This window comes from Pleurodeles waltl, chromosome 8 (genome assembly GCF_031143425.1).
Source record: "Pleurodeles waltl isolate 20211129_DDA chromosome 8, aPleWal1.hap1.20221129, whole genome shotgun sequence".
NCBI lineage: Eukaryota > Metazoa > Chordata > Amphibia > Caudata > Salamandridae > Pleurodeles > Pleurodeles waltl.
The window spans coordinates 73,153,491-73,176,872 of NC_090447.1; the positions used below are offsets into that span (position 1 = coordinate 73,153,491).

At 41.4% G+C, this 23,382-nt stretch overlaps 1 protein-coding gene across 1 annotated transcript in view; it reads left to right on the plus strand.

Moving 5' to 3' along the window:
• The first annotated feature begins 560 nt into the window (after nt 1–560).
• Nucleotides 561–23,382, plus strand: part of RNF121 (ring finger protein 121) — a 125,117-nt gene continuing 102,295 nt past the window's right edge. Inside the window, exon 1 of the mRNA XM_069203740.1 lies at nt 561–705. Within this exon, the coding sequence (XP_069059841.1) occupies nt 640–705 (66 nt within the window). The 5' untranslated portion in view covers nt 561–639. The remainder of the gene's footprint in view (nt 706–23,382) is intronic.

A 23,382-nucleotide genomic window follows, 5' to 3' on the forward strand; every position in this document is an offset into this window, starting at 1 on the left:
CAGAAGGGGGTGAGTGTGGTGTTGTTTTGATGAGTATGTTGCACCTCTTTGATATATTGTGTGCAGAAGTGGGTGAATGTAATTGAACTGCATTACATGATTATTACTGTATCTGATATTTAAGGGCTGTTTATCATTTATTTCCATCTTTAGTCATTTTTACTTACTGATTTGTTCAGTTTAAATTTGTACTACCATCTATTGGTCCATATGTTAAAGGACAATGTTATTTCCATCATTTGTTTTCTCTAAGGAGAAGGGAATGTATTGTGACTTGAATTGTACTCAAGATCACAGTTTCCATCCTTTTATTTATGCACCTTGAGCACTGACTGAGTTATTCTTGAACCAGTTGTCAGCTAGACCTAACAAGCCAGATAACGATCTTGTCCTGTTTCTATTTCTTTGAATTAAAGGAACGTGTACTTTGGGTTGTAGTCCTTCTTCTCTGACGACGACATTCAGTATTCTTTGTAATTGAAGTCCTTCTTCTCTGTTCGGACAGGACAACTGTCATCGAAGAGCCCGGTCGCTTCCAATCCTCACATTCCATTGGCTGCTTCGAGAACGGAAGTGTGCTCTGAGTGGTCGGACACCCGGAACCAGCTGGCGCTGCTGGTGGAGGAGTGTCTCGGCAAGATGGCGGCGGTGCTGGAGGTGGAGGTGCTAGGAGCCGGGGAGCGGGAAGCGCCCGAGGTGCCAGAGGTAGGGAAGAGGGAGAGCCGACAAGGCGCTCGCGTTGGGGAGGTGGAACCGGACGACAGGTGTAGGAGTCAGCGTGGGCCCCTGTAGTAGTCCCATTCCTGACCGAGAGTAGGAACCTCTGTTGAAAAGTCCAGCCTCAGGCTGTCAGACGTCGGCAGCCCCGGCCCTTTCTTTACATTCTGATATCTGGGCTGTCTTATAGCAGAGAAGGCAGAGCTAGGAGTGTCGACTACACAATGGACGAACGACTTCTGCTTGAGGTTAGACACCTGGTTCTTTGCCCTTGCCCCCGCAGCCAGCAATCAGGTCCCTCCACGTCTCGCACCTCATCATAAACTCGCAGAACCTCTTTGGAAAACCTCACCGCCGCCCATGCAACTGTTTTGTTTTACTACTGGTTCGAAGCTCAGCGCTGAGATTAATGTGATACCGTTACACAATGTAATCGTATACTATTAAGTTGAACCATCAAAATCTCCGGGTAGTAAGTATAGCAGTACTCGGCATCGCCACCCTCACCCTGACAACCGCACAAGCTATTCAGTAGCTACTTATGTGACCTACTTGTAGGTCACTAGTTTGAATCCCGGAAGTCCAACTCACCCGTCTGTCTTTCTGAGGTCATTAAATTGCAATATACTTAAACATTTGATAATTGCGACGTTTGCTATTTAAATGACATAGGCAGGTTGTACGAAAAGATCTATAAAAAGCGCTTAAACTATATATTATGCTTGATAGAGTTTTGTGAAACTCGCAGTCACCCACTTAACAGGGTAATATATGGCAAGTAATGCATAGTCTAATGAAAAATAGTACTGCTATAAAGGAATCCAGAGTGTGTGTATATATATATATATATATATATATATATATATATAGGCGAGCACTAAAAGCTCGAGCCGGATACCTGGCTTTGGCTCGGTTCGAGGTCCTCTTGGAACTTCCAACCCAAAACGACCTGAACTTTCACAGGATGTCGACTTGTTGCTACAACTACCTGCCATGTAACAATAGGGACTGTTTCGAATCTTGGTCAGCATCCTCTGGATCCTGACAATCACACTGTGCCAAAAAAAAAAAAAAATGTGTAAAGTCGCCCATGTCTGTTGTGAAGGGCCTTTGTGCCCTTGGGTAAGGTTCACAATATCTAAAACTGCCCATAATTAAAATTCAGATTCTGTCTGCGACCACTCCCATATCTCATCCTCAAGACATCAAGGACGAAGCAGCAGCCTTTCATGTCTGACAGAGATACCTGTTCAGTGCCTGAATTGCACAACGAGAATCTGGAAAACCTGGGTTCAATCCCCGCTGCCCTTCTTGACCAAATCGTATGATTCTGGGCAAACACTTATTCTCCGAAACTCATTTTTGTTCATTATCACATATGAGGGCACCTGCAAATACATGAAATCAGGATGTTTGCTGTACAAAAACCTCACTTGTCTTTGATTTAATAGCATATGATGTTTACACCTGTAATATAAAAATCTATGCAACATGTATGATATAGGTGACATCTGACCTGCCTTTTCGTTCACAAAGAGCATTATCATCAGGGTGAATGATGTAATGCTTTGCAGTTCAAGTTTAGAAACTCTCACTTTTAATGAATACTTTACAAATAGTCTAATTTATTAAGGTGAAACACCTTTGCACGCTAAAGAAGTACACATTATTGAATTTTGAAGACAACTTGTTATATTCTGAAATATTTGTTGCATGATTTTCATGTCAAATATTTCCAAGGCACTGCTCATGCCCAGGCTCTAAGAGCTAGACACAATCCTTGGCTCAGTTCTTCTTTTTAATTTGTTGGCTCACCCACCTCGACCTCAGAGTCTCGTGTCTTTAATCAGATGAGCTTATTATGAAGTTCAGCCCAAGAGTGGTCATCCTAGGACAGTCGGGGACCAACTGCCTGCACCTTTAATGTCCCCTCCCAAGAGAACATTAAGGCCAAATAAACATCCTGATATTACTTAAAGCAACATAGCTATAACACAGTCCCCTCCTTCTAGAACAAACTACTCATTGGAAAAATATAATCAATACAACATGAGCCTATAGAACAAACCAAGTAACAATACAAGTCTAGCCGAAGTATTATAAAAACATACGGCAGAGAATTACTTTACATAGTCTGGTCAGCAGAACTGGAAGTGACATTGCGCAACCATAGCCTCAACTGTTTCCCTCCAAGAAGTGGCATAACTGACCTCATTGAAATCACCACCTCAAATCTCAGAACTCGCACCCCTTTTTCTTGAGGAACTTAATTCACAATCATTCATCAGTTTGAATCTACTGCATCTCTCTTCATTTTCTTCTCTATATTCACCACCTCTTTGGTACAAAGAAACTTCCTTTTGATTCAATTTCTCCCCTTTGATTCCATGTCTCCCCTTTTATTAGATAAAGTACTGATAAACATGTCTAATTTTGTATGTTCTCAAAATTTTGAATAATTTCATTTTATTCGATCAGAACTGACTTCCACCTAATCACCAATCTAAAATCTATCATCCAGCAACCTTATTCAGCCCACATTCAACACCATATCGTTCATCCATGCAGGAACTATTTGATTTCCTGGTTTTCCCACGCTCATCAATACAAAAGGGGGATTCCTGCGTGGCACTGTTCCCCTTTGTGCAGTATACCCACGCCATTTTATCTATGCCCAGACTGCTCACACATTTGAATGGCACCCTTAACCATTCTGCTGGCCCTCTCTACAATACCACTTGCCTGGCGATTATACAATGTTGTGCAGTGATGTTAGATGCTTTTAGACTTTAAACTATTTCAACCTCAAACAACGTGAGTTGTGTGCCGTTATCTGTTAGAATTGCAGAGGAAAGAACTTCTTCCCAGGGTATTCTCTCTAAGACATTAATAGTTGTTTTAGTGTTAATCTTTCTCATTAATTTCACTGCTAGTCATTTTGAATGCGTATCCATCAACACCAATGCAAAATGTAACTCCTTCCTAAACCAAGCTAATGGTCCAATAAAATCTACACTCTGTGCGGCAGTTTGCCAGGATCACTGTTGTGTCCAGCATCAGCTTTAACACCAACACATAGCCTGTTCTTTCTGTCTCTCTGTGCACTCAACACAACGTTCAACCAATGGCGATACTTGGTCATCTGAGCCTGGCCATCATAACTCTGTTTTCACGTGCCTTTTTGTAAGCTTGGCCCAGGTATCCTTCATCTGCTAGATTCATCAATTTGTGCACACACCAAACTGAGAAGCACATTTATTTACCCTCATTTATAACTTCTCACCACACACACTCATAACGATTATCGTTCTCACTGAAGTAGAAACTGCACTTTCCCTACTTCTACGTTTTTTTTTTTTTTTTAACAAGCCCACACCACCTCTTTCAGAGTCCATTTCCCATTACTTCTCAACTGTCAAAGCACCACCACACCAGGATACTACGTCTTGCACACTCATTACGCCATCTTTGCATTCTTTAATCATGACTAAGAGTTTGCACACTAGCCCTGCTTAGCTTTTTCCTCCCTAATCGCCACCACAAGAGACACATCCCCTTTGCCTAGGATGGTGCACACACGCCACCCTTCCTTCACTCCTGCAGATTATGGCAGTGAATCGGGCATGTGGGAGAATTTGATGCTTGATTAAAATCATTGGGGCTTGAGAGATCAACAGCGCAGATTTCACAGAATTTAAGATGGGAGGGTGCAATTTAGCCTGAAAGAATAAGGATGACAAATTATGAGCAATTGTACAGATTTGTGTCCAATTAGTACATTATTTTTAATTCACTGGGAAGATCTGCATAATAGTGGGAGGTTTCTATGCTTCATGGGTGTATTCCATATTCGCACAGCAGATGTATTTCTACTCCATACACTTTTCCCCTTAACGCATTCATTTCAGAGCTGTTTAATGTCTCACATCTGATGTATTCAGTTGATTAATATAAAAAGAACAGCCGTCACTCTTTGTATGTCTAACATTTTTTAATTTATCGTATCGAGTCCCAACATCGTCTACAATTTGTTTATAAAGCTAAAAACTAATATGAATAGCCATAGTAACCTTTTTATCATAACATATGCCCTTCGGGTCTTTAGTTTCTTGTTTTGTATATTTTCTGTCACTTTCAAAGTTTTTCTGTAGCAATTTTTGTTTAGCTCTTAGGAAATATAGATATATTTTACATTGATGAGTCTTTTATCTGATTTTGCAGTAAGTATACATGAATGAAGCAGCTTTGTTAGAACTGGCATGAACAGCATCAGGAAAAAGAAAAAAATAATGTTCATTGCTAGTGCTGAACAATATCAGAAAAAATTAAAACGGCCAAAATGACTAACCTCAAATTGATGATGTAGAGACGTGTTTGCATCATCGCGCAGACGCACATATTCGTCATCGCGCAGTAACAATCATTTTATTTGTTTTTTTGCCAATGATAAATAGCCTCACCAATAAAAAAAAATACTGTTGGCAGTATACATTAAAAGCTAGAAGTGCATGTTGATGGGTTTTGTATGTGGGTTCATTTACATAATTTCCGTTTTAAAGAGGTGGAAAGTCGGGTTGCAATATTTCTTTGCAGATGGCATACATTTGTGTCCAATTAAGGTTTGAGATCTCATTCCAAATAATGTCTTGTAAAAGTAGCCTATGTTTCTGTTCTGTTACAAGTAAAAAATGTCGCACTTTGTTTTAGCAATAAAAATAGGTTAATTGACGACCACATTAGTGAATTATTTGCTGCCATTTACTTTGTAAAGACGTTACAAGCGCAGTTTCAATTAGAATAACTCTGCAGTAAAGGAAACATTGTTCTCCGTATTGACAATGATTAACATAATTCATTTAAAAAAAGACAATGAACATATAAGCAACCACAGGTTATCTGTATAATCGAACCCTACCTCTTACAGACCTATATCCCTGATTATCAGTTGTTAAGGGGGTTAGTCATATAATTCTTAATAGGTTAGTGACATGGGTAGCAGAGAAAAAATTATTTTAAGTTCTTCAATTTGGTTTTAGGCCAGGTTTGGGCACAATAGAACAGTGCCTTAACCTATACCTCGTCAGCTTTTGAAATGGTGAATCAGGACAAACTATGAAAAATCTTATTGGCCCTGGAAATCGATCCTAAAAGCGTGTATTTTCTTGGGGATTTGCACTCCAACATGTTCTCAAAAGTAAGATTTCGTGTACCGTGCCCTTCCCCTTCAAAAGAGATATTCGCCAAGGATGTATTCTAACACCATGTTTATTACCCTCTATATTAATAATCTTGAGTCCGTTTTTCTGACTGACGGGTTAGATTTTGGATAACTTTGTTAGGTTCATGGGTTCTTTGGGTTTAGCTGCTAGATTTACAAATTCTTTTATTATAGTTGTCGGCTCTAAACATAAGTGTGTCCTTTGTGTCCAAAGTAGACACATTGCAAAGGTTGATTCTTTATCCTACTTAGGCATTTTATTTGCTTAAGCTATCGCTTGGTCTCCATTGTTAGTTAGCAAAAATAACCTCATGTTAAGGTCTAGAGCGTCAGTGTTTGAATTTGCCTCCAGGCTCGGTAATAAGCCAATGAAAGCAATGCTACGGATTACCTGCAAGGAGTTAGGGTATCTTATCCTTTCAGACACTCAAGATGGATTTTAATTTGTTTCAAACCTGAATTAGCATTAAAATGAGACATTTTCAAAGATTGTTTAGGTCTCAATAGGGCTATGCAGATCCCATGGTTCAAATATTTAAAGACCGCATTCAGAGCACTGGCCATCCAAATATGTTTAAAACCCCAGCATCCCTGTCAAAGAAAGATATTGCCTGGGCCAAAAATAATTTCCTTTTGGTCAACAGTCAAGAGAGAGAGGCCACTGGGCTCTCCATGCAGTGCTCAAAGGATTATTCTGCTTAACACTGTTCAGTTTACAGTACCCTTTTTGTGACCAATTGTGAACACTGCTACTTGTTAAGAAGATTCCGTCTACATTTATTTATATTGTTGGCCGTACCCAATGGGTGGTCGCATGTGAGCAACTTGGGACCCTCGGGTTATGACTTTATCGTCCCAAGACATGCTTCACTTCACTATGGTTTGTCGGTTTTACAGGTATCCTCGTAGTCTTTACATTAAACACCTTCTGAATGGGTTGGTATTTACTCGGGTTTGGCCAGCTTACTGTACCTCCAGTTACTCAAAGATGAAAAGGATTTCTTTAAGGCAGTCATCAAAATTAGACAAAGAATGGAGACTTTGCAGCCTTTATTTGTGCCTTCGTATCTTGGTTGGTGTTTAGACAGTAGCCCTGTGGCTGCAGCATTTGCACCACAGGGAACTTCTCTCTACGTTTCACCAATGATAGTCTTTGTTTTCTCTGAGTTATGCTATTGTATGCAATAAACTTGAAGTTATCTTTCGAATTATTTTATGGGACGCTTTAATATTCAACACTATGATGTTAAGTGTGGTTTTTAGGGCAGGGGTCTACTGCTTCATGTGTATTTTACTGTGTGGCCATTGACATTGTGTATGTATTTTTTGTATGCTTTTGTGGAATTTTTGGTTTCTGCAATAACGCTCAATAATGATGATAGCCGACCACAGGATAACTGTAAGAAATAAATAAGATTAAAATAAGAAATATATTCACAGCACATACCAAGTGTTTTTTCACAGAAAGCTCTATGTAAATATGACTATAATACAATATGTACTAATATGAAGTAAAGCATAGATGTAAATCAGCCACAACAAAATATTAGCAACATGATGTAAACAGAAGTATGCATGCCATCATCCCCTAAAGCAAGAAGCAGAAGCAGTGGTGTTGCCCACCATAAACATGAATGATCACACAATACCACCACTATCCAGTAACTTTTAAGGAAAAAATACATTTATATTCTACTGGACTACAAATGAATTAGAATTGAAAATAACCATTAAAAAGAATTCACTTACAACAGCTTTGCATGCTATAGAAAGTAAAAGCGATAGTCGTGTAAAACATACAACAATATAGCATTGCGCTGACCTTGTCTGCCTTATGAACAAGAATATAGCCATTTTGACTCCCGGCATGTCTTCCTGTCTATACTGGCTAGTAGTGGGATTTCTGAGATAGTAACTGCATGGGTGCATTCTTATCCTGACAAAGGTTTTACCTCGAAGAACAATATTGATTTGCTATTAAAGAAATTCTTTGTCAAGTCAACATCTGTTTCTAACCAGATTGCCTCAGTACCTAACTCTACTTTGCTGTCACAATACAACAATTAGTGTTGCTGAACACTTTCTGGTTGAAGCTGCCATTTTGATTGTAAATACATGAGAAGTGCTGCTGCAGTCAGAATGGCTCTATGGAACGAAACAAAGGTTGCTAACTGTGCTTGTACTAATACAAGACTTAAATATGCGAGGAGACACATTGTCCCTTTGTTACATATGCTGAAAATGTGTATAGCACAATCTGAAACATAAAGACAAGGAGTGGGGAAAAAAGTAGCATAAAAACCTTCACTGTCTAACAAGCTCTCACATCAGCTGCCAAAAGTCCACTACACTCATACCAAGCATGCACATCGCTCTCTCTGTAAGCAAGGTGAGCATCACATCTTAACAAAACTTAACTAGAACCACAGGCAAGTGTAACCAGGCATACAGGCAGGAACTCCGAACTAAAACAGTAAAGTAATAGGCATCCAGAAACCTGGCTGGTGTTGTCTGTCATACTGAAGGGAACTAAAGGAATAAGGGCACTTAACAGAGCAGTAGGCCTTTAAAACATGTTTTGTTTATAAGACTTGAGCCATGCATTCACATATCACTTCACATACAATCTACAATGCATTCACTTCTAAAGCAAAGCGTTGTGCTTCTGTGCTGTGGTATGCACACACAACCGATCATTACTAACAATGGGTGATGTGTGAGGCATAACAGCAGAAGGACCCGCCTGTGCACACTGGAGATTTCAGGCCATAGTGTGGACTCAGTATGTGACGGGCAGTGAGAACTAATAAAGAACAGGACACAGTGAGAAATAAAGAGTGAAGTGGATAACAGTGTGTTCATATGGGTCAGTACATTGACACTGAGAGCCTGAAAGTGAAGCTGTAGGGCGGGGAAGCAACACACTGGGCAGAGAGCAAAAAATACATCCAACCTCATTGAGTGCTTAAGCTCTCTAAAGGTTTGCATTGGAGGGGTTCAAGTAAAGAGGCTATGCTCAAGGGGAGGGACAGATGCAAGATTGGCAAGCCATTGAATGCGAAGCAAGCAAATGAGTGTCAATAAATTCAACCAATCGTAAGCATTAATCGGGCTTTAAGCCTGATGTAAGATCTTGGTGAGCCTACAATAGGACTTTTCCAACCAGACATCTTGTGCGGTCTGGTAGGCTCGAACTAAAAAAAGACCAACAAAAATCCTGAGTAAAGCTTTTCCAAGGGAAATGGTAAAAAATGCAACCCATAATGGTAGGCTGGTCCAACATAATGTTCAGCAGGGGCCCTTGATCCATGAGTCGACTCCCTTTGCCTGGATGAGTCCATTTACATGTCCTATTCTAAGTGACTGTAGTTCTTCTGCCCATCTGATCGCCATCCTAGATGAGTATCTGTCAGGTGTAATCAGTAGAAGGCACACTGTTGTATTGTTGGCATTAGTACTGTTCCTCTTGCACACATCTCTTACCTATGTGGGTAATCAAAGATGTTCTGCTGCAGTGCCTGTAAAAAGGCACCCAAAGATACCACCTGAAGTGTGTGGGAATCCACTCTGTGTTTCTACATTGGGTGGTGGGGTTTGGATTTTGGGCTCCAACCCTTTGCCACCACCGACTTCCACCTCTTCTCGATGATTGCTTCTGACAAGACTGATCAGGACAACAGAAATGATGAGCCCTGATGAAATGTGGAACATGTCACCTGGAGGCTGGTACCCATTCCGTGATATGTGGGTCTGTAATCCTTCCAGTCTTGCAAATGTTGCCTGGATCCCCTTAAATGGCATGAGTCCAAGACCACCACCACTTCCTACTCCATATCTGCAGCCATCACTTCAGGAGGAGGAAACGGCATTTAACAAGGGTTCTGCCTAGATGGCACAGCCGGTGTAAAGAGCAAGATATGAAAAAGACTAGATTCTGAAATTGGGTACCAATGTTCTTCATAGATTTACTGGATTGATAAGCATATCGATGGCATAGGGTCCCATATGCAAGAGGTTTGATTTGTTGGGTATCTGAGACGTACGGGTTAGTAAATAAAGGCAACCAGATGTTCATATAAGAAATGCAGTGTATATTTGTTATTTTTGTTGCATATATTTGGCTTTTGGTGGGCAATAGACATCTATATGTGCTTTTGGATGCACATTTTATCAGAATATTATCCTCCTGGTCACAGAACCATTGGGTTATCCAGCCTTCCGCTCATGGCATTGAGAGAATAGGACACAGTATCGCATCATTTTGATAACAAAAAAGGATGATGTTTAATCTTGTAAACACTTACCGGCCATGTTGACAGCTAACCCTAAATCAATCAATTAATTAATGTGGTAAGCTTTGTACAGGTGTTGCTGGATGCTGGTGGTCCTTTTTTTTTTTTTTTTTTTTTTTTTTTTTTTTGTATTTATCTCTCCCTTTTTTGTTGTCGATCTATTGAAACCTAGGTGTCTGTGTTTTTTCCAGCACCTGCATGTTAGCCGAATTTATGCACTTATTTGACATGTAACCTCTCTTGGTTTACATGCATCTTAAACGTGTACTGAATTTTGCAGCTGTAATCAAGAGTCCTATGTGTTTGTCTAGTTATATATTTAATGGCTAACACAGGAAATGCTCAAGGAGTTAAGGCTCAGCGAATATGCAAATCTGATGAGAATATATCTGTACGAGAGCTCCCTTCTCGGTATTCGGCAGCCAGCTGCTTTATTGCTAGATCTTCCACTTTTTGTTACTAACAAGGATCTGCTATTGATACAGATGTTGCTTCAGGGTGTTAGGTTTAGCACAAAAATCCAAGAGAGGTCATACACACGTAAGGAGGAAACTAGTTGATAAATAAATCTAAACTGTGAGTATGTTACTCAGTTTTTGTGGGCTAATGGGGAGTATGAAGGGAAGGAAAGAAGTACATTAATCGCATTCATTCAAGCCAATAGGTGGACGTTAAAAAGGAGGTCAAGGAAAACTGGTAATTAGGAAGAAAGGAGATGATGAGCACAAGAGACTCATGGAAGAGATGGAAGGAGACACTGCTGGGACTGGGGAGAGCACATATAATATGGGACCACAGAATAGATGAGTCACTTTTTAAAAATCCTTTGGTGCAATATGATGGGTCCCATGTTTTTACAAATGTTGCAGCTTGATGCCACAATGTTGTTGAAGGTTGGATGATGAAGGCAATGCTGTGCACATTCTTACTTTGTTGTAATAGCGGTGTTTGAGACTGATCACACTCAGTTTGAAGACGTCCATAGGGTGGGTTGATAATCTTCATCTGGTGTTGCAGTCACCATGTGAACGAGGCTTGCCCCTGACAGTGTAATTTTCAAACTTTCCTTTTCAGGCATGTGGAACCATCACTTCAATCGTGGTTTGTGCATCAAGTAAGCACTTGCTGCTTAGCTCCGTGTTACCTGTATATCACAGGTTTGGATCGCTGCGGGGCTGAGTCTTTCAGGTATTGCATCCCACTATATGTGGGTTAGATTACTGCTCTCCAGACTTTACACTCGATCACCAAGAGATACATTAGTGAGGAAGGAGCCATGATTTAGAGTGCTGTGAACTCGAGCCTGGAGACAGAATCGAGCCACTTCCCCCTCAGGCACAGCTGGAGTACAGAGCTGTTCTGGCTAAACATCAACTAAACCCTTATTTATTCATTATTTTTGTAACTTTGAATGTTTATTTCGACCATTAATAAAATATAGTACATGCTCTTTAGTTTAAAAAAAAAAAAAAAAAATCATATTTCACATGTTAAGCTCTTTTAGTCCTGTTAATTCAATCGGATGAAAATGTGTAATTCAACATTTTTAGCACCTAGTCTTTAAGATTGGATAAATATCAGCGATTTGATATAAATAATCGGAGTACATCCTGGGCAATGGTCACATGGAGGTGACTGTAAGAGTTTTGATTTGTTTAAGATGCCAGAGATGGTGATGCTCCAAAGTACACGTTTGAGTCTGAAGAGATGGGGGGAAATGGCGGCCTAAGCTTTAGACACATAGCAGATCTGGTGCAGCAGCCCCAGGCCCTTTGTAGTCCATGGTCAGTCTGTGGGAAAGAAGAAGTGACATCACTCCCTAGCCTTCTTGTTTGGACATCAGAGGTCAGCTCTTAGACCACACTGAAGCAGTGAAATATTGCCCTTGCGTGGGCTGTTGAATTGTGATATCTCCAGTTTGAAGCTATATGAAGGAACATAGCCTTTTGAACCCTGAAATGAGTTTCTTTACTTGTCTGGCAGACTTTAGAGATGAGGGGAGACTGAACAGGGTCGGCTTGTAATGAATGCATTGGTGCAACTCCGTCCTTCCAGTTCTCCTTGAAATAAATGTCCCCTGCTTGTACTGAAGGGTGCAAAGTAGTACATGTACAGTCTACAGGTAAATATCTCGGTTCCTAAGGTCATTTTCTGAGCTGCCTTTGCTTCTTTATCACCTAGTACTAACAAGCTTTACTTATCTGTGATTACATTTTGCGCCCTGAAACAATACTCCTAGACTACATTACACATTGCATAGTTATGCACAAGTCAAAATGTATATTTAATGCCGATCATTTGTCGTTTCCTTTCACAGTTAACAGGCTTGAAATCTATCTAGAACCCCACCCTCTTATTTACTCTGTGCTTACAAAGGAAGCTGAAATACATTATTACTGTTTTCTTGTTTGCAAACAGTTTGTCAACACGACCCAAACACTCTTCCATTTCTCCTGTCTTCTCGCCCTCTGCACATGTATGTGTTATGCTCAATGTCTGCAAATAGAGCTATTGTGGTGCAGAGTTTTATAACGAGAAACAACACCACACTTTTTTGCTACTCTTATTTCTTTTGTCCTTGTGAAACTTTTGCTCAGTTGAAATCCTGTTACTTGAATAATCACTTTAAATTAGGGGTGTCAGTTGTAAGTCCAGGGGTACTGCATCAGTGTCAGATTTTGAGGGCAACCACTGTTATTGGTTTGTAATACAATTTATTGTATGTACGTGTATTTGATGTGAATATTCTGATAATGTGGCACAGACCTTTCCTGGCTGCATCTGCGTTGCATACCCCAGCTTTAGTTCCAGTTGGATTGAGAACTTGATAGCACAGGAAGGCTTTGAAGGGGCCAGTTCTTGGAAGTCAGTACCTTGTCGTGCAGTAATGCTTGAAAGACTGAACTGGTGTTTGTGTGCTAGGAGATGTTAATAACTCTTGATTGAGCGTAAATGTTTGTGTAAAAATGCCCATATAAAAGTATAGAACTGTGACCCTGGCCCACAACCAGTATGACCAGTGGATCGGTGATGAACATTTCATACTTGTTGTGGTGCCTCTACATAGATGTTTTTGTAGCAGCGGTGTATACAGAATGTGATTTGAAATGTTGTGTATATGAAAATCTGTAAGGAATGTTGTTCAAACTGACTGACGCCATTGGTACATTTTCTCCTTCATGTCCACAGTCAGACATTCGTGCACGCCTCTCCTCATTGGTTGATGCAACATCATCCAGGCAGGTCTACGACTTGGATCTGCTTCTCCTCTTTCATTATACTGCTCATCAGGGTTTATATGTTATCCCAGAACTGAAGTGAGGACCTTGCACCAAAGAGTTATCAACCGACCTGATGGGGCTAATTAAAAGTGCAACTACTGCTCCTTGGGATCAAGAGTCTTATTGACTTATTGGCCATAGATCTGTGAACATCATGCATTTCGTTTCAGTCCCATTCAGTGGGGATTTTATTCTCCCACAGTGGTAAATGCTGAGGCAGCCATGCAGGAAATTGAAACTATGGTCTGCAGACTGGCCAGTGGTCTCTGCAACCGTAGTGTAAGAACCCCATTCAGAGGGTCATTGGGCATGCAGGGGCTACTGGGCACAACTGTGAGAGTTGAGGCCTTTTACTTCGATGTCCCAGAGCTTGACCTTCTAAGGATTCCTAACAACTGGGCCAAGTATCCCTTAGGCATTTAACTCTCATTAGTAATGTCGTCAAGCAGTCCATGTCTCCCTCAATAAGGAGGTGGATTCAGGGTAATGAACACAGGCTCACAATTCAAAATGCATGCAGCAGTAGTAAATCATTGTCCAGCTATGTATTCACTATTTTGAAAAATAATATTTTATTTCTACCATTACCAACACAAAGAAAAAATACAACATCTTCAAACAGCTACACAATCCCCCTGAGGGTAGAGCTCTAATATTTAATTGGCGACTCCCTGTCCCACTTTGTCCTCGCATTGGCAATGGTGGTTATTCCTCATTCACTATTGACAACATCCAGGTATGTCCAACTAGTAGTCAAAGTCTCAAGTGTCCACTATGACTCTGTTCTTAAAGTCAACAGTGTTCCAGGGCCTCAGTGTTAATTAGGAGCAAGTACCCTTAGGCCGACTGACCCGAAATCAGTCTTACCTGCACCTTGCAGTATTGGAGCAACCAGAGTTCCTTCCACAGGTGCTGGAGCAACAGCAGTCGATTCAGGTGAGTTAGGTGCACATGGTCCCAAGTGGGTGGCACTCAGTATTCAGTGGGGGTGTAGAACACCCCGAACCAACTCCTAACCTGGAGAGGTTTGGTGGTCAGATTGGTAGAACCGGTGGGAAAGTGTATCGGCATTCCTACGGCTCTATGCTCCACCACGAAGTCTAACCTTTGCAATGAAATAGACTGTCTCAACAACTTGGGGTTCTCTCCCTTTATAGCTAGCAACCATTTCAGTGGCTTATGATCCATTTGTACCCCAAAAAAACATAAAGGCACAGCTTACATAAATCCTGTACTATGGCCAAGCACTCCTTTAATAGCTGCCCAGTTCTTCTTTCTACATAGTGATCTCCTACTAGTAAAGCCTACCGGAAGCGCTCTCCCTTTGTTCATCCAGTTGAACTAACACCGCTCCAACTCCTTTGTCAGAGGAATCCATCTGTACAATGAGTGGCTGACTGTAGTCAGGTGCTTTCAGTACTGGTGCATATTGTAGTGTCTTCTTCAGTTCCTCAAATACTTTCTGACACTCTGCAGTCGATAACACTCACCTCAGCTGCTGCTTAGTGGTCAGAGCAGTCAATGGGACAACTATACTTCCATAGTTTGCCACAAACGTCCTATAATACTCGGTGAGTCCTACTAGCCCCTGGCTCAGGATTTAATGGCTTACTATACAGTAGGCCATCCTCCCAGCCAACATAGTGTTTCCTGACCACTGCTTTGATGGCCTGTTCCTAGGCTTGCTCCCAAAGTCTCAGAGGTGTAAGGTACTGCTATGCCTTGATTAAATGTTCCCGGGTAGGCCTGCAGCTCTGGGAATGACCAGACTCCATCAACTGATCTGCTTCAGGAGCCTCATCCTCCACTGTCACTGTAGCAGAAGAAATTACCTCCACGGCAGTGCTTTCCTGGAGTCTGCCCTTTCCTGCAACTACCTTGTCTTGGTCACTGCAAATCAGGAATGATCCCAGTCCCATTCTGAGGCTGATGTGCAGCATGTGCTGTGGCCAACACTGTTGACGTTGTCCAAGCCATGAAGGCTTCTAGTACCAGCATCAAGCTAGGGGCAATCAAATCATTACCCAAGAGACATCCAGCACCTTGATTTTCCTTTATGCTGACATCAGTTATGGCCACCTTGCAATTAAGCTAAATCTCAGCCTTGGCAAGTAGATACTCCGTGCCCTTTTCACTGGCAGCCAAACCTGTATCCTTGGTCCCAAGCAGTATTTCCTCAGGTTTAAGGTACTTCGACTCAACCACAGTGCAGAAGGCTCCAGTATCTCTGAGAGCAGGCACTTTCCTCCCCATTGATACTAACAACCTGCACAAATCCAATTGTGTTTGCGAGAGGGGCCCAGATGCTCTGAAACCATTCATCCAAATGTCCATAGCTACTAGGTTGAGTGCAACCATCCCCTTTTGGGGTCCCTTCACCCACATGTAACATGCTTGCTATCGGGGGTGTTGCTGGGTCAGGATTTTTTGTCTGACAATCTCTCTTATAGTGTCCCACCTGGTGGTGCTTGAAGCAGGTCACCACCATGAACTTGGAAGAACTTCCCTGTCCACCTTCGCATGATGCTCTTTCCTGGACACATCATTGCCATTCCCATGTTTCTTGGGCCCTTCTCGAGTACCATGAGAATTACACTGGCCCTTACCCTCTGGTTTAGAACCAGTTAATGTCAATGAAGAGTTCTTCTTCCCTTTGGCTTAGAACCATGCTGCTCTAGCCCTTTGTGAACCCAGTTGGTAATCACTTGTCAGCCAACAATGCAAGTTTCTCTGGATCTCTCTCTGTCAAATGAGATGGATATTGCCTAGGTGGGGTAGAGCACTCCTCCTTGAGTCGCTTCGTCACCATCAGCTGTTTAAGGTGCTGAAAGTCCTTGGCCTCTGCCCTTCTTACCAACTCATTCCTATCATGCAGTACAACACAAATTCATGCTTGAAACGGAACTCCATCTTCTCTCTTGCAGTCCCAGAATCTCTGAAGATACTGAGCTGGCTTCAGCCTAAACCGTCTAATGGAAGATTCCTTCATTTGCTCTTAGACTATCTTGTCTGCCACAGGCGTTCTCCCAAGGGATGGCAATCCCTTTCAATGGTACTTGCCCTGTTAAAGCAGGTGCTTGGGACATCTTATTTAAGGGCTGTGCCTTACAAACGACTTCAAGCTCACAAACCATTCCCAACTATTCTGACCTTTAACATACACATGCACAAGATCTTTAAGGAACCTGGCCACTATATGGCCTGAACTGGATGTAGGGTCGCTCTACCCAGATGGAGTTGACATTATTGCCATCTTAACATTTTTTTTTCTCTCACCAGGGCTATCCTTTCCCCTTTTGCCTCCCTTTTTCTGTTTCTTCTCCCTGCCCCATTCCTCCTGGCTTTCTCACTTCCTCTTGTTCTCAGTGAGATAGTCTTAGCTTTCTTTCTCGAACTTTCTGGCCTTCTCATCTTCTTCAGCCTTAGCTTTCTGAAGCACCAACTGGAAGCTGAGGGTTTCTGCAGCACTCAGCCCACCCAAGGGATTTACTCTGGGATTGGTAACAATGGTGCCCTTGAAATTCAAGGTGGTGTACACACCTGAGGTATTCTAGGAGCTAAAGGTGGTGAGTGCCTTGGGGTACCTCTGGAAAAAGCATTAATGGATACACTCGGTGTGCCTGGGAATGATCTGCCCTAAGAGGATCTTAGGGACTGAATCCACACTGCTGTTTTCCGGAGTTTCTACAGTGATTCCCTCTCCAGAGTCATCTACAGCCTCTTCCCTTTCACCCACTGTCTCAAAGTGGTCCCTAATGAAATTGGCAAGATTTTACTTTTCCCTAATCCTGAAAATCCTCCACAGTCCGTCTGTACTTGAATCCTTCATCTGATCTATGGACATGGTGCTGAGGTCTGTTCCCAACCCTGTGTTATCCACTGTCTGAGTGTCGCCTTTTTGTGTAGAATAAACTGGATTATTGTACTAATGCCTCAAATTGGAAATGACCAGTGCCACATCAGTATCCAGGCTCCTAAACATTAGGTGCCCCACCACTTGTTGCCAATTGTCAGAACCCCTTTTGAGGGCAGCAGGGCAGGCAGGGGAGTTTTGCACCAAGTTCCATAACTGACTTCCAAAAGCAGCTGCTTGCTTCAGAATTGTGTGTGCTAATTGCTAAATATGTTCCAAGTTTTTTGTTGTTTTTTTAAAACAAATGGTCTGCATTTTTCTACTTTTCTCCAAGCAACACACACATTTTGGGGTAATTCTGCAGTTGCTCTTTGGCTTAGAATATCAATATAAAGTGAAAACTACACCTGAAGTGTGTTGCTGATGCTAACATGACCATGTATGTTCCGTGGTGTGGAATTTTCACCTAGTATTTTTTTTTGCTAAGGTTTTAGATATAAAAAAATAACAAGACTGTCAAAGATCAAATTGTAAAATCAACAAAAGCCTATTTTTTTCCCGTTTAGAAAAATAAACTTAAAAAACACAAATATGAGAAGTATTTTTAGAAGCATTTTAGAACTGTTTAAACCGTTCCTAAATGGTAGTTTAAACAAAATTGCCACTTTTAAAGAAACAATGGAAACCCTAATTGTAATGTGCACAAGTTGCACACCGAGGTTAGTGTGCCTTCTTTGGCAGAGTACCTGACAGGTGGGAGACGTGGCAGGCATCCGTAGGACTACTCCATCAAACAAATGAGCTGTGGTTAAACTAGGTTGTTGTCACAGTATAGATGAGAAAGCTGCCAAGCGGATTCGATCTGCAGGAACAGGATACAAATATGTGATGTTTGCAAAAGTGACAGGCTAGTGTTGCCTCGGGCAGGTTGGATCTTTGTCACTCATCGTAGTTGTAGTTGCTTCCTCATGATTCTACAGTTGCTGTGATTTACATTCATCAAGAATTGGCAAGTACTCCCTCCTCTTTCCTAAATAATGGGTTTGTATAAATCCCTCCAAATTAACATCTGCACCTGTTCTAAGCTGCTTATATAATTTTCTCAAATTATAGCCTCAGGTGTATGTACAAAAAAGATTATAGGGTCATTACAGTTAGTAAGTATGATGATAGCTTACTACTCAAAAAACCCTTATAAATTCAGTGGAAAAAAAAAACAAAGGCTAAAGGGACGTTATAGTTAGGTGAAATTGTCAGTCAAAACATTCTGTTTTAAACTAACAAAACCACTGAAATTCATGTGTTATAATTATCTCAAGTATCTATCATTCCTGCCCTATAGTAATACAACTCGCACCCCGCCATGCACAGTGTTTGCCATCAATTGTCATTTCATTTCAAATGTTGCAGTTATACTATCAGTGATGTCATAAGTGACGTCATATGTGAGGTAAGTGCATTGCGAGTCTGCAAGTTCTAGTTATTTCAGGGCATGTGTTAAAGTTGGCATTACATATTGTAATAAAGTATTACTTTGTTTAAAAAAAAAAACTAGAAATTCACTGAAATATCTAAATGTTAAAGTGACGTTATAGTTAGTTATGATAATTATATCTTACTTTCCATTATAAAAAACCTTAGAAATTCACTGGAAAAACCAATGATTAAAGGAACTTTATAATTAGATGAAAATGTCAGCTAAAACATGCTGTTTTAAACGTATAAAACCACCGGCATTCACCAGTCATAGTTATCTCAAGTTACTATATAACTTGTGCCCTAAGGTTTCTGTAATTCCCTTGCCATCCACTGCTAATTAGCCGACATATTGCAACAATCATGATATGTTCTATTGCATCATTGATTATATCACTGCAACATTTGCAATGACTTCATTGATGATAAAATTGTGCATGGTGGGGGCGTCAGTTATAGTTACTCGAATTAATCATAACTGGTAAAGTTTAGTGGTTTTGTACGTTTAAAACGTCATGTTTTAAATGACATTTTCACCTAACTATAACATCCCTTTAACTTTTGTTATTTTTATCTATATATATATATATATATATATATATATATATATATATATATATATATATATATATATATATATCCAAACACAACAGAAGGCGCTGCACTCCCGGAGGTTTCTTTGTGGTGACCAGAATCAGACCCCACAACGCGTTTCGACTATCGTCTTCCTCAAGTGGTATCTCGTCTGTATTCACATTATTGGCGCAATCACAGCTTATATATGCGCGAAGCATTCTGGGACACATTTATTTTTACTAGTGCATTCTGGGATTTATAGTTCTCTGGTGTGTTCCACCTGGGGCTTGTTCGTAAATTGTGACATCATTATTTCCATTTTAGTAATCGGCACGGCTTGATACATTTTCACTTTCAAAACGGCTCCCATAAAATAGTTTAATTGCTTCATTGCCTTTATCTCCGTGCATCTGCACATTTAACTTTCATGCCGATATTTTAAACAGTATTCACAAGCCGTGTCTATTTATAAATCATCTCAATGTCACAGTAATTAATTCATTTCCGTTTTCTCTTCTCACGTTCCTAGAGAACTATTAAATGTATTGATTTAAAAATCCACATCGCCTGATCGCTGATTACTAAAATGGAAATAATGATGTCACAATTTACGAACAAGCCCCAGGTGGAACGCACCAGAGAGCTATAAATCCCAGAATGCACCAGTAAAAATAAATATGTCCCAGAATGCTTCGCGCATCTATAAGCTGTGATTGCGCCAATAATGTGAATACAGACGAGATACCACTTGAGGAAGATGATAGTCGAAACGCGATGTGGGGGTCTGATTCTATGCTTTTTGGAAGAAATAAATGGTCACCACAAAGAGAAACCTCCGGGAGTGCAGCGCCTTCTGTTGTATTTAAATTTAACAAGGGTGGTGGTCTTCACCCTCAAGTGTGCACCAGCAGCCCGAGTGCTCCACTTTGAAGACCGGTTTGTTGTGGAGATAATATATATATATAATGGCGGTTGGGATCATTTTTCCATAGGAAAAGCGTTGACTTACCTATATCTTTGGCACTGCTAGACAGATCTTCATAAAAATTTTCCCCCAAAAAAGTGTTGCAGTGATCCTTGTTGTGCATGGAAAGTTTCGGGGTGATCTGTCAAGAAGGGGCTGAGAAAAAGGGGGCTCAAAAAAGGTTGTGTTTCAATGTTAATTTCCATAGGATTTTTTTAGACATGACTTCAGGCCGAACCACTGGATTTGGCAGAATGCTAGCTGTCAGTACACAGCTTAAGCTTTCGCTTATTTGGTGTGAATCCGTTTGGTAGTTTTTGGAAAATTTAGGGAACTTTAAATTTGTCTCCGGCCGCCACCTCCCCGGGGCTTCCATTCTAATGTAAGTGGGGGCCCGTGCCCCTGTGCACCCTGGGTCCACCACCTCCCCAGGGCATCGATTCTAATGCAAAGGGAGGCGCACAGCCCCCCGCACCCAGGGGACCACCACCTCCCCGGGGCAAAACAGAAAACAATGGAAAGGAGCTCCGTTTCGTACCCCCTTAGACCTGGGGACCACCACCTCCCCATGGCAATGTCTCCCCTCGAGGAGCCACCGATGGCCCTGGGGATTGCCACCCCCAGGGCTGGCTCCTGGTATGGCCCAGGTGGGTGCCCACCACCGGGACATAGCTGTTTGATGTGGCTTGGCTGCACACTGCAGCCAAGCCACTGCAAACACTCTGCTGTTTGACAGCGGGACCTTTAAAGCAGGGCCTGCTGTCAAACAGCAGAGTTTTCATCTCTGTCCCCTGAACGATCTCCGTCCCCTGCACATGTGCAGGTGACAGATGAAATACTTCAGCAAACACAGAGCTGCTGTCAAAGCAGCTGCCTGCTTGCTGAAGCAATGGCACAGCAGGGGAAGCCTTAAGGCTTCCCCAGCAGTGTCAGGTAGCCCGTAAAGGCTTTTCATTATTTATTTTTAAATATATGTAAAAATAAATAAATAGGGACTGTGGGAGGGAGCATAGCTCAGTGTGAAAGACGAAGACCTTCACACTGAGCTTGGAGTTCGAGTCCAGCTGGACTCATTTCTGATGTTTGCACTCCCTCTCACAGACACTCTGATAGCCACTCTTACCCCCAGATACAGCCTCTCACACCTAGAGAGGCCATGGCCAACTTTCGCTGTGCATGCGCAAAGGGCTGCATACAGCATTGGGTTGGATGGTTAGGGGGTTGGCTGCAGGAACTGGCTGCAGGCGAGCCGTTGCGGGCAACCCCTACTGCGCACAGGAGAAGGCCATGCACGGTTCAAGTTTGGGTGTTTATAGGGGGTTGGATTCATGTATGGTATGCCAATAAAAATTACTATACATAGACTTGTGCCCTAGGGTAACTGTAACTCGCGCCTTCACCATGCACATCTAATTAATCCACATACTATATCATTGATGACATATTCTATGCCATCTTTCATATTCTCACTGCAACATTTGCAATAAAATTATTGATGAGACAACTGTGCGTGGCGAGCACGTGAGTTATAGTTACCTTAGGGCTCGAATTTGTTACTTGAAAGAACTCTAACTATAACTGCTGAATTTCTGTGGTTTTGTACGAGTAAATTCAGAACCTAACTATATCATCCCTGTAACCTTTGTTTTTTTCAGTAAATATAATCTATATATAGTTCAACATAAGCCATAACAATACAGACAATAAGACATTAAAATCATCATTAAAGGGCAAATTCTAAATATCCATTCATTTGATTACTACAGTCTCCTTCGCCAGATGTCTAGATGACAAATAACAAGAAATACTCAGATAATAAAACACTGCAAATATTATTACCTATTGTACTACCCAGCACAGTAAAGTGCTGCAGTAATAAAACATGATTCAAACAATCCTAGCATACATAACCTAAAGTCAGTCTGGCTTTCAATTATTCTTATATTCACCGGCCACACACCAAGTGATCTAAATATAGGAGGCGACTGCATGATAAATCAACGCAAGATCTTTCCTAAAACACAATGTTAAGGGTGCAGTCCAGTCCAGTACATTGTAAGTATCTACTAAGGGAACAAGCCATTTTGTGTGTGTATATATACACACTCACTCAATGCATTTTTTGATCTGCCTATAACTCCAAGGATGATTCCGCATCAAGCCTAGCAATGTCTAAGGACGACATGCCAGTTTTCACGCATATTTGTGCAGTCCAGAGAAAGCAGAACAGGGAGTGAAAATAGATATGTTTGATCCTTTATAGCTCTCATAGGAAATTTTGCTTGTGCCTACAGGAAAAACTGCTTGACAATCTTTCACCAAACCTGACTTGAAAGAAGAATATTTCTCAAAAGGAAACATTTGTGTGCTTGGTGTAAATATGTTCATTAGTATTTTGAGGGATAGGTGTTTGATTTGCAAATCTTTGTTAATTTAGGATCTGCAAATAAAAAAATTCAATTTTTTATGGAATCTGGTTGGAGCCTTATTTCCAGTAATTTCTTTTGGGTTTGCTTTTCTGCAGTTTCTTTTGCAGCTGCCATTTCAGTATGCTGAGCACAGTCCCTGAAGATCAAATTAAAAGGGCATATACTCTTAAGGGGTAGGGAAGGTGCAACTGGGCCACTAGGCCTTAGTAGGGGGGCTCTCAAAGGGGCTACTCATTCTTAAATAAACATTAAAGAGAGTTTCGGGCACCTCACATCCTTTTTCGGATTCATGGGTCCCTTACACCTCAAATGGTATATGGGACCACAGTACAGAGACAGCTACCGCGGACCTCGGCTGCTATTTTAGGCTTTGAGATATGCAAATCCCAAGAAGTATACGTGGGGCCTCGGCAAGCGTCATGCCCAAATACTATGAGCCCAAAGCAAATGTCACTGACTCATGCATCATCTGTTGAGAAATTGTAGCTATGGATTCGGATCTGCAAACCACCCCCAAAAGGAGCCACGTGGGTTTGAGACGCTTGCGCTGGCTTTGTGCTACCTGTGTATGAAGTT